The sequence below is a fragment of the Aspergillus puulaauensis genome, chromosome 4 (genome assembly GCF_016861865.1).
Source record: "Aspergillus puulaauensis MK2 DNA, chromosome 4, nearly complete sequence".
Classification (NCBI taxonomy): Eukaryota; Fungi; Ascomycota; class Eurotiomycetes; order Eurotiales; family Aspergillaceae; genus Aspergillus; species Aspergillus puulaauensis.
Genome location: NC_054860.1, coordinates 3,800,982 through 3,812,755, shown reverse-complemented (window position 1 = coordinate 3,812,755; position 11,774 = coordinate 3,800,982). Strand labels below are relative to the sequence as shown.

Here is an 11,774-nt window from a genome sequence, read left to right as displayed (position 1 = left end):
AATGTACAGTAGATGACTCAATAGACGATTGTCCATATGTCTTGTTAGCAGGATTGGTGACTAGGATTGTCACTAGCGTAGTCTACACCAGGGTAATTAGAACCATTCATGTGATGGTCTGGTCAAACAGGATATGGAGGGCCCAGGAACCGGGATGATGACGCACGACAAGAACGCCCCAGTCTCGTCTTATGATTCTTATCGGAGTCGGGTGTCTCGGCTTTCCGCCAAGGGTAAGCTTGACGGTGCTAAGCATGAGGGACTTGGATGGGACTGGATGACCTTTACCGCACACACCATAGGTATTGGAAGCCTCTCAACTCTGGTTATATGCAAAATTATATGTGCGGAGTTACTATGCGCCAGGTACATTGAGACAGAGTATTTGATAGAGGCTCAACTCTGAAGGGGGTCATCTACTTGTGCTGCGTAACTGGATGCATTAACTCGAGTGACTAAGGCACTCCTGGCACAGATGACGTCACTCCTCCGAAACCGAAGTGAATCGCCAGCAGGAAACAAGACGCGACCGCAGACTCTTTCCTGCTTTGTTGCATCATCTCTGGGTCTGGCTCGCCTCTCCTGGCGCATCCCAGCAAACGATATTCCATGAACTTCCCTCCAGACAGAACAGACACGCTTATCACCCACTCCACCCCCGGGATTCTCCCCCATAAGCGCCCTGATCCACACACCCACCGCATCGCTTCTTCCGATAGTTTGCTATGATGTCGTGGACAAAGGCCCGGGCTGGCCATCAGGCGGTGGCGGTTGTCTTGGCCGTTCAATCATGATTCCCAGACAGCATGCGATCTGACTCGGATTGCTGTTGGTTGCGACCTTCCGTGGGTGGATTGCGAGGAACACGGCCTTCGCATTCGTCGTCGGTTTGGAGATGTGGGTGCCGGTCAAGGCAACCTTGCCCTCCCTGCTTGCTATCGTTGTAACCAGCTTGGGCCCATGACGTCGACAGTCCTTCCGTGTTTGGAATATCAAAGGGCGATGAGGGCTGGATATAACATATAAGTGTGGACTCCGATCGCTCGTTCCTGGGAGATCGAGCTGTCATTTCTTTCAAAGGCCACTTTTGATTGACATACTTAAAACAATCTGGCATTCTTTTTTCTTTCCCTGTTCATACCAGTTGTTCCCTCCTTGCTTCCGTTGATATCGATCCATCTCCATTCTCGCGGTCTACGCTAGACCTGCCTGCGTCATGGCGGTCGAGGATGATATCTCGAATCCCCTGCATATGGGTGTAGATTCGGAGAAGAAAAATCAGAAGCAGCAGCACCAACAACAACGAAGGAACGAGTCGACTAGTCAGCCGAACGATACCCACGCCGAACGGGCGTCGCAATCGTCCGAAAGCGACTCTCGTGGTAAACCCAGAGAGGACGGGAAGCGAGAACTGACGGAGGATGACGCCTATGATAAGCTGGGTTTCTGCTTTCCAGAATGGAAGAAGTGGACCATCCTCACCGTCATCTTTACCGTGCAGATGTCCATGAACTTCAACAGCAGTACTTACTCCAACGCGGTATCCGGATTGACGGAGCAATTCAATATCAGCGAGCAGGCAGCGCGAGTTGGTCAGATGATTTTCTTGGTTGCGTACGCATTTGGCTGCGAGCTGTGGGCGCCTTGGAGTGAAGAGTTTGGCCGATGGCCTATAATGCAGCTCAGCTTGACCTTTATGAACATTTGGCAGATCCCCTGTGCCCTGGCCCCGAACTTTGGGACTATGGTTGTTGGTCGTTTCCTCGGTGGTATCAGCTTGGCCGGAGGCTCTGTCACGCTGGGTATGACGGCTGATATGTGGGAAGCCGATGATCAAGGCTTCGCTGTGGCGTATGTAGTGCTGTCGTCTGTCGGAGGCACTACGATCGGGCCGTTCTTCGGTGGAATGATGGAGCAGTGGCTGGAGTGGCGATGGAACTTCTGGATCCAGCTCATCTTCGGTGGTGTGACCCAAATCATGCATCTGCTCCTTGTCCAAGAAACCCGTTCGACTATTCTCCTCGACCGGGAAGCCAAGCGCCGCCGTAAATCTGGGGAAGACCCTAATGTTTACGGGCCCAACGAAATGAAGAAGCCCAGGATCGACTTCCAAGACTTCTTGCGTATCTGGCGCCGGCCTTTTGAGATGTTCCTGCGCGAACCGATCGTGCTTTTCCTCTCGTTGCTTTCCGGGTTCTCTGATGCACTGATCTTCACCTGCATTGAGTCCTTTGCTCTCGTCTTTGAACAGTGGGGCTTTGACCCGCTAAGGATCGGCTTCTGCTTCGGCGCTATTATCATTGGATATGTCGTGGCCTATGCTATTTTCCTTCCGGATATCTGGCGCCAGCGCAAGATCCGCCAGCGAGACGGCAACGCCGCCCGCTTGCCAGAGCGTCGTCTTCTACTTCTTCTTTTTATCGCGCCGTTGGAGACCATCGGACTCTTCGGATTCGCATGGACTTCGATGGGCCCGGATTACAACCCCTGGATCGCGCCCCTTATCTTCGTGTTCCTGATCGCAATTGCGAACTACGGAATTTACATGGCGACAATTGACTACATGGTTGCCGCGTATGGACCATATTCGGCCTCAGCGACTGGCGGAAATGGCTTCGCGCGTGATTTCCTCGCTGGGCTGTCCGCCATGTATGCGACGCCCATGTACACGAACATCGGTGGCAGGCTACACTTGCAGTGGGCCAGTACCATTCTGGGTGTTCTGGCCATCTTCGTCACGATTCCAATTTACGTGTTCTACTGGAAGGGCCCGCAGATTCGGGAGAAGAGTAAGTTTGCTCAGACTCTGGCGGCCGACCGGGCTCTTCATGCGGGTAGGAGGGCTAGCCATATCAGTGGAGCAGAGAAACCGTACCCAGCATGAATGACTGCTGGATTTATGACACTTATTATGATACCATTTCTTTGCATTATACCTAGATGATATATCTATCTATAGATCTATATTCTATCCTTCCAGTTAATCTATGTCCGACGTAGACTACTCTTACTCCGTATGCAATAAGCTATCCAGTCCGTCGTCTGCATAACTGTATAACAACATGACAATCTGCTCTCCACCATTGGGTCGACGGGGTGTTGACCGCTCATTCCGCAGTGGACCAGCCGGCACTAACCGCGCTCACTAACCGCGCTCTGTCTGTTGGCCAACGCTGGCTAACTGCTGTCAACCTGTAGAGCGCGGAACGAATTCCCGAAACTCCGCGCTCTAACGGCCCTTGCTATCGCCGCCTCCCTCACCGGCAGGTACTGCATTCGACTTGCCTTGCAGGTAATTTGCACTCTCTGTTGCCCGTGCGGGGATGACGCGGACAGCGCATTCTGACGCCGGAAATGTGCCGTGCACCTCAACAGGCCCTGGAACCGCAATGATATAAAGATGTCTTGCATCCTTCAGCGGTCATGCAGATGATCGATTCTAGGCACTTTAGTCTCTAACCCCTCTCTTTCTTCCAACCCCCCCATGTCTCTTCAAACAGTCGCCATCGCCGCGATCGCGGTGGTGTATTTCCTCATCCGCTACTTCAACCGCACAGATGTCCCCAAGATCAAGGGTCTTCCTGAAATCCCGGGCATTCCCATCTTCGGCAACCTCATCCAACTGGGCGACCAGCACGCAACTGTGGCTGCGAAGTGGGCGAAGAAGTTCGGTCCTGTCTTCCAGGTCCGCATGGGTAACAGGGTGAGTTTGTCACATAGCAAATGGGAATTTAAGGTATTAACAGCTCCAGCGCGTTGTTTTCGCCAATACTTTCGACTCTGTCCGTCAGCTCTGGATTAAGGATCAGTCCGCCCTTATCTCCCGACCGACATTCCACACCTTCCACAGCGTTGTTTCCAGCTCTCAGGGATTTACAATCGGAACTTCGCCCTGGGATGAGTCCTGCAAGCGCCGCCGCAAGGCTGCCGCTACGGCCCTGAACCGCCCCGCCACGCAGTCGTACATGCCCATCATTGATCTCGAGTCGATGTCAAGTATCCGCGAGCTCTTCAAAGACAGCAAGGATGGAACAGTGGATGTAAACCCGACGGCGTACTTCCAGCGATTTGCGCTAAACACGAGTCTGACGCTGAACTATGGAATTCGGATCGAGGGCAACGTCGACGATGAGCTGTTGCGCGAGATAGTCGATGTTGAACGTGGCGTGTCGAACTTCCGCAGCACGAGTAACCAATGGCAGGATTATATCCCCCTCATGAGGATTGTTCCCAAGATGAACCGCGAGGCCGATGAGTTCCGTGTGCGTAGGGACAAGTACCTTACTTACCTCCTGGGTGTTCTGAAGGACCGCATTGCGAAGGGAACAGACAAGCCTTGCATTACTGGAAACATTCTCAAGGACCCTGAGGCTAAGCTTAACGAGGGTACGTCGTTTACCCATTTTTTGACACTTGAATTCACTGACATTTTCTGTAGCTGAGATCAAGTCGATCTGTTTGACCATGGTCTCCGCCGGTCTTGACACCGTCCCTGGTAACCTCATCATGGGCATTGCCTACCTAGCCTCCGAGGGCGGCCAGGAGATCCAAAAGCGCGCCTTCGAGGAAATCAACAAGATCTACCCGGATGGCGACGCATGGGAAAAATGCCTCACTGAAGAAAAGGTCCCCTACGTCACAGCTCTCGTCAAGGAAACTCTCCGCTTCTGGACCGTCATCCCCATCTGCCTGCCCCGCGAAAGCACCAAGGATATCACCTGGAATGGGGCCGTTATCCCCAAGGGCACAACGTTCTTTATGGTATTCCCACCATCTCCTCTACTTCACCAACTTTTGAGACAAGCCTATGCTAATACGCAATAGAACGCCTACGCAGCAGACTACGACGAAACCCACTTCACAGACCCCTACAGCTTCCAACCAGAGCGCTACCTCTCCACCTCTAGCGACGGCTCGGGAACCCCGCACTACGGCTACGGCGCTGGATCGCGAATGTGCGCCGGCTCACACCTGGCAAACCGCGAGCTCTTCACTGCGTACGTGCGCCTCATTACGGCGTTCACGATGCACCCGGCCAAGAAGGAGGGAGACCGCGCGATCCTGGATGCGATCGAGTGCAATGCGATCCCGACGGCGCTGACGACGGAGCCGAAGCCGTTCAAGGTTGGGTTTAAGCCGCGGAATCCGGAGGTGTTGAAGACGTGGATTGCGGATAGTGAGGAGAGGACGAAGGATTTGAACTAGTCATATATATATGTTCTTTTTTTTTTGGTGGAAAAAATTGTACGAGGTGTATGGTTATATTACGACGACTACTACTACGAAAGGCCAGAGTAGTAAAACGACCTTATCTGACAGGAATATAAAAAGGCCCAATAGAAATCAAGCAATAACAATTATGAAGACCATTAATTTCGCCAGACCCGTTGCCTTCTCCATACCAAGGCAGCCACCAGATCTTAGCCTTACCGGTCCCCCTTAGTAAGTCCATGCGACGGGACAACAGCGGAACAATTCCACCGCGACTCCCCGCATTTCTTCCCCGGGTCGACAGCAGGGCAGTTCCAAACTTCCAACTTTCCCAGTCCAACCAGTCTCGCCCAATTAATATCCAGTCCACCCTGCCCCGTCTTTTCCCGCCACTCACCTGCACTGGCCGCATCTCCAGGTAGCTTAGTGCCACCTCAACCTAACTTTTCGAGCCCCTGCACTCCTCCGTTGCGCTTTAGCACTTGAATCCATTTCGTTACTCCAACACCACGGACATGGACCCGTCTATTTCTGCGCATTCGGCGCATTCGGCACACAATTCGACTAGGATCTGGGCGCGGAGTCCTGATGATTCGATTAGTGTGAATGGGGAGGCCGAGGCCGGGACAGGGGCCGACGCTGTGCCGCGGAAGAGGCGGAGGAAGTACATTGCAAAGGCTTGGTGAGTAGGATTGTTTCGAAAATATTTTATGAGCTATTGCTGATAACTTAGTAATGAGTGCAAGCGACGCAAGATTAAATGTAATGGGGAGCGGCCGTGTGGTCGGTGTGGGAGACAGCGGATCTCGTGTGTCTACGATAACGCCCCTGAAGTCGGCGGCAGCGAGACGCTGTGAGTGAACTAAACTATCTACCTATTGGAATCATGGCTAATTGGATAGCGGGATTGAGCGACTTTATGAGCAGATGAATGCCATGCAGGCGCAGATTACTGCTCTCACGGCTTCTGTTCACTCGCTTGCCCAGAGTAATGTCTCTGGACAGGCTGTGCGGCCCGAGGCTGGATCGCGACTAAATCGACGAATTTCAATGGCCTCCAAAGAACTGGCCTTCCAAGGGCCGACAACATCGGCCTTCAGCTTCGACCTGGCCAAGTCCAGTCTCAAGGAACGCGGTATTGAAATTGAGCGTAACGAGGACGACATGACGCGGGAACCGTCGCCGCTGCCGACTCCGCCCTCCGCTCCTACACTGGGATCCTGCCAGGTAGGGGACCCGTTGTGGAGTATCGGTAAGACTGAAGCCCTCCGGCTGTGTCACGTATATGAAGAGGAAATGGGAGTCATGTATCCGGTGGTGGAGCTCGAGCTGATCCTGCAAAACGTGCATCTGCTGTATGGACCGACCGAGGGGGGCTCGTGGCCACGAGCCCCTGGCCAAGCGCAGTATGATGAAGAATTAGACGATGACGACGTGAACATTCTACGTCTTGTGTTTGCATGTGCTTTGACTGCCGAAGCGAGTGGGAGTAGCGAGTTGGCAATGAGCTTGTTCGACTCGGTGCGAGATGCTGCGGACCATTACGTCTGGGCGCCCCCAGAGATAAATAGCATTACACTACTTGCACTTGTGGTAAGTTTTTACCCTAGATACGCCAACACCACTAACAAGAGTAGGCTATCCTGTATTTTCAAATTGATGAGGAGACTTTGGCCTGGCGGACGATCGGAATCGTGGAACGCCTGTGCCTGGAAAAGGGGCTACATCGCCGGGAAACGCTCAAGCATCCTTCGGTTGTAGAGGCCGGAAAGAACCGTGTGTTGAAGCTGTTCTGGTCGGTGCGCGTACTCGATCTGAGGTGGAGCTTTGGAACAGGCATGCCGTTCGGTGTGGACGACTCCGATATCGACCCTTGGCTCCCAGAGCCAGAAGAGAATACATCCTATCTTCGCGCGATGATTCGGTACAGCAGGATTGCGGCCAAAGTCTGGAGATTCATCACGGCTTTCAACAACACCAACGAGATCAAGAAGGATGAAATGAATTACCTCGATTGGCAGGTTTTGCAGTGGGTGGCCGCGCTCCCGGACTCTCTCCGGTTGCAAGGCCCATCAGGATATGCAGCAGAACGCGAGACGAGAAGTATTCGTCGACTACGTTCCTTGGTCTACCTCCGAGCAAACCAACTGCGGATGCTTATCCATCGTCCCGTCCTACACTCGGCCGCACATATGATGCGGTTCCCAACCGAAGTCCAGACCGTGGTAGACATGGCCAAGGATACCATCCGGTTCATCACACAGCTCCACGCATCATCCGACATATATCAGTTGCAGCAGGTGGTCTTTAACTGGTTCCTGGTGTCGGCGTTGATGGCGCTGTTCCTTGCCGTCGCCCAGATACCTAGTCAGTTCAGCACCTCCTGTCGCGAGGAATTTTATATGGCGCTGGAGTTGGTCAAGGGTGTGTCGACAAAGTCATACATTTCGCGGAGGCTGTGGAAGTCCATCAAGGGCCTCCGTCGACTGGGACCGCAACTAATGCATCGAAATGCCGAGGGTGACTGCACTGCTGAAGGCATCATTGAGCAAGCGGTAACATCGAGCGTCCAGAGCCATACACCGGATGGGGCGCAGATGACGCAGGAGCTAAAGGAGTGGTTCGATGCGGTTGGAAACCTGGAAGATCAGATAATGGGGGTGGGATCGCTGGATGCCTTCAACGGAGGGTATATGCTCGATTACAACAGCGAATTGTCCAGCATGATGAAGGACTGTTTTTGATCCAGGGTGTCTGGACTGGGTCTTGGAACATCAGGCCACCCACTAGGGCTACCCAAATAGGAAGGAGCCCAGGTCGCAGCTTCCCTCCCCGTCGTCCCAACGGGGATACAGTCGGCTTCGGACCCGGAGATAGGGCTTGTGCTGGCGCGAGGGCGGCGACATACCGGCAGTATCAGCGTATAAATACCTGGCCATCCCCCTCCCTCGCTCTTTCCTTCTTTCCCTCCTACATCTATCTGCCATCTCTCACATCCTGTCTCATCTTGTCTCATCTGGTTCATTTCGTTTCATCTTTCATCTAACCCGATTTATATCATATACAACATCTACGTTTCTTCACGTTGTCAGCTACTTTTATATCGCTTGATTCTATTCTCATCTTATGGTGCTTTGAGATATTAACATCTGCTGAGGCTACTTGCCATTTATCTGCTGAGGCTACTTCGCATCGACTTTATCTATTTGGAGGTGGTATCTATTGTCGAGGATCTAGTCGCATCTAATCTCGCCTCATATTTCTCTATACTCTACAGTGATCTATATAAGGTCTTGACAGTTCTGCTGAATATTTACCATCTATCTACCATCTAACTAGTATCTGTCTACCATCTGTTGACCATCTGTTGACCGTTTATTTGCCATTTACCAAAATCCATCTTACCACATCTTCATGCCATTTCTAGTATTTATGACACTTGGTGTTCTTCCATTTACGAAATATCATACACACATGCATATATATGTCTGATATATACAGCATTTGTCGAATATATAACAATCTTGATCATATTTAATCAGGTTATATTTCATCTACACACTATCTACGATACCATCTACTATCCGATCTGCTGCTATATTCTGTCATATTCTGCCACATACATAATGTGTAAATCGCCGTGCTCCGCCTGGTGAGGCCATTCCCACCTCCGATGACGGAACTCTCCGGTCGCCGAGGCCCAACCCGCAAGGTTCCAACCCCGCAGTCATCAACACTTACAACACTTCAACAGCTCAACATTGAACTCCCCCTCTTTCAATCTCACCTCTCACACAGCTTCGCATCAATTGAAAATGGCTCCCCTCAAGACAGGCGACTCTTTCCCCAGCGGCGTTTCGTTCCAGTACATCCCGTGGGCGGAGGATAAGAGCGACGTCACCGCTTGCGGTATCCCGATCAAATACGACGCATCCAAGGAGTGGGCGGACAAGAAGGTCGTGCTCTTCTCGGTTCCTGGTGCGTCTCTGACCGTGTTCCTGCCTACGTTGCAGACTAAGCTAATTGGATCCCAGGCGCGTTCACTCCCACCTGCTCCGTGAACCACCTCCCCGGCTACATCCAGAACCTCCCGCAATTAAAGGAAAAGGGCGCCCAGATTGTCGCCGTCGTCGCTTCGAATGACCCCTTTGTGATGAGTGCTTGGGGAAAGGCGAACCAAGTGACTGGTGATGACATTGTATATCCACCTCTTCCCGAGCCTCTAACTTCGGCGCTAACAGTCGCAGCTGTTCCTATCGGACCCCGACGCGAAGTTCTCAGAGTCCATCGGCTGGGCGAGCGGTGGTCGTACTGGGCGCTATGCAGTTATCATTGACCACGGAAAGGTTACATACGCGGATATTGAGACCAAGAAGGGTGCTGTTGAGGTATTTATCCCTTTCTTCTGTAACTTGAATATAATATGATGCTAACATTGGTAGGTTTCTGGTGCGGATGCGGTTTTGGCTCACCTGTGAAGCGTATGACAATGTATTTCCCATAGATATAAGTAGCCGGGACACAAATCGACGGTCTGCTGACCCTTATACACTACGCGACTTGGATTAATGCTTTGTATCGGTCACTCAACACTTATCCATTGTACTAGGCCCTCAAAATCCATTTCAATCAAAATAACCATACAGGACGGGGGAATCGCTTCTCAAAACTAACTCACCATCACAGCCACCAACCCAACCCAAACAAACCACCATTCACGCCAGCCATCACCCCATTCCAATCGGTACCCCATCCACAAGCAGATTCGAGGCGTTGATGTTTGGGGGGGTGTGTCTCGTGGCCTGGCGAGACCAGCGAGCAGCTTTCGTTGGCTGGGCATGTCTTGGGCGGGGTGGCGCGATAGGGCGCGGATTCTTGTTCCTTAGATGGCTGTTTATCCCAGGTGAATTTGATACGTCTGGTGGGTATAACCAGACCGTACAACTGGAATTGTATTCCTGTTTTTAAAGCCAACGGACCGGCATGTTTGGTTAATATCGGATTATTCGCACTTCTGCGGACAATATCCTTGATGCTAGCAGGGACAGACTTGATGACACTATCTCGGAGTCGACCGGATATATGTACTAGATAGTATCTCTGCATGCATATAAATAAATTGCAAGCAATCCACACCAAGAACAACATCGCTTGGCTGGCGTTCGTACTGCTGAGTGTCTCCCACGTTGTCTCGTATCTTGAAGATCATTCGACAGAGCTCCAATCTATTATGGGCCCGACTTCATCTCATCGCAACAAATAAGAATGCAAGATAAGCCGATGCAGAAACCAACCCCGCCCTACAGGGAGTTAGAGAGAGCCCTGTGCCTGTCTAGAAGACAGCTAGAAGCGCTCTCCTGGAAAATCGGCGTCGCAGATTTGAAGCCCAAGAGCTGACGATGTAACCACTCGCCGACGATCGCAAATCACACGGCGAATCAGCTGCTCTTTCCTGCCGCGTGTGCGACGAGACCACAGCAGATGGGATGGCATCTCATTATCACTGAAGATTTCGTGGTGAGTGTGACTGCTGGTTGCCTTATAAACCCCTTGCGTCCCATGTTTACCTCCGCTCAACCATCAAACCAACTCATCTTCCCCATTCATCCTCCTCACACCCACCACAATGACCCGGTCCATCCTCCCCCTCCTGCTCGCTGCCTCTGCATCCCTGGTGGGCGCAACGCCCCCAGGCATCCCCTCCACCTCCGTCGCAGAGACCCAGCTCGAAGCCCTAACCGTCGCCGAAGCGGGCTCAGGCTCTGACTACGACCGCGACCTGTTCCCCCACTGGAGCAGCCAGGGCGAGTGAGTTTCATCCATTCCTTATTCCTGCCTCACCCCAAAATAATAATAATAATAATGTAAAATGGCTAATCGAATGCGACAGCGGATGCGACACCCGCGACAAGGTGCTCGTGCGCGACGGCACGAACGTCGAAACGGGCTCCAGCTGCCAGATCGAAAGTGGCTCTTGGTTCTCCGAGTACGACGGCGAGACTTGGACGCAGGGAAGCGATGTGGACATTGACCATATCGTGCCTTTGAAGAATGCGTGGGAGGTGAGTTACTACTACCACCAGCATCAGTAGATGTGTGAAGAAGAAACTAAGTGCAACCAGTCCGGCGCGTCTGAATGGACAACCGAGGAGCGCGAGGCGTTCGCTAACGATCTGGACATCCCCCAGCTCATGGCCGTCACGGACAACGTGAACCAGGCCAAGAGCGACTCCGGGCCTGAAGAGTGGCTGCCGCCTTTGGGTATGTCTCTGATGTTCAAAACTAGGGATGGGTTGGAGTGAACTACCCGCTGACTGTGTATAGACTCGTACCACTGCACATACGGCAAGATGTGGACAGCTGTCAAGCACACGTATGGTCTCACCGTGACCTCGGCCGAGAAGAGTGCGCTGGAGGACTTGTTGGCGACTTGCTAGGTTTGGGTAGGTAGAGTCATATATACTGAATACATATAAGATGATGAATGGTTTTCATGGACTAAAAACTAGTCTGTTCCTAATGCTATATAAAACTGAAAACAACCGTTTGAGACCCATTTTGAG

General features: G+C 52.2%; 5 protein-coding genes across 5 annotated transcripts; all 5 read left to right on the top strand.

The window, feature by feature from the left end:
* Positions 1 to 1,216: 1,216 nt before the first annotated feature.
* On the top strand, positions 1,217 to 2,884 carry APUU_41481A (uncharacterized protein; the record flags this gene model as incomplete). Its single annotated transcript, XM_041704668.1, has 1 exon — positions 1,217 to 2,884. The coding sequence occupies one exon, from the start codon at positions 1,217 to 1,219 to the stop codon at positions 2,882 to 2,884; it is 1,668 nt and encodes a 555-aa protein (XP_041557231.1).
* A 600-nt stretch (positions 2,885 to 3,484) lies between these two features.
* Positions 3,485 to 5,205, top strand: APUU_41480A (cytochrome P450; the record flags this gene model as incomplete). Its single annotated transcript, XM_041704667.1, has 4 exons — positions 3,485 to 3,703; positions 3,753 to 4,386; positions 4,439 to 4,761; positions 4,825 to 5,205. 4 exons carry the CDS (start codon positions 3,485 to 3,487, stop codon positions 5,203 to 5,205), a joined length of 1,557 nt encoding a protein of 518 aa, XP_041557230.1.
* Positions 5,206 to 5,726: 521 nt separating this feature from the next.
* On the top strand, positions 5,727 to 7,955 carry APUU_41479A (putative C6 transcription factor; the record flags this gene model as incomplete). Its single annotated transcript, XM_041704666.1, has 4 exons — positions 5,727 to 5,893; positions 5,945 to 6,064; positions 6,114 to 6,804; positions 6,849 to 7,955. The coding sequence occupies 4 exons, from the start codon at positions 5,727 to 5,729 to the stop codon at positions 7,953 to 7,955; spliced, it is 2,085 nt and encodes a 694-aa protein (XP_041557229.1).
* A 1,071-nt stretch (positions 7,956 to 9,026) lies between these two features.
* Positions 9,027 to 9,689, top strand: ASPF3 (peroxiredoxin family protein; the record flags this gene model as incomplete). The annotated part of the gene is made up of 4 exons (XM_041704665.1): positions 9,027 to 9,189; positions 9,246 to 9,409; positions 9,459 to 9,599; positions 9,654 to 9,689. 4 exons carry the CDS (start codon positions 9,027 to 9,029, stop codon positions 9,687 to 9,689), a joined length of 504 nt encoding a protein of 167 aa, XP_041557228.1.
* Positions 9,690 to 10,837: 1,148 nt separating this feature from the next.
* APUU_41477A (HNH endonuclease family protein) lies at positions 10,838 to 11,648 on the top strand (the record flags this gene model as incomplete). Its single annotated transcript, XM_041704664.1, has 4 exons — positions 10,838 to 11,019; positions 11,102 to 11,273; positions 11,334 to 11,472; positions 11,536 to 11,648. 4 exons carry the CDS (start codon positions 10,838 to 10,840, stop codon positions 11,646 to 11,648), a joined length of 606 nt encoding a protein of 201 aa, XP_041557227.1.
* Between the last annotated feature and the right edge of the window lie 126 nt (positions 11,649 to 11,774).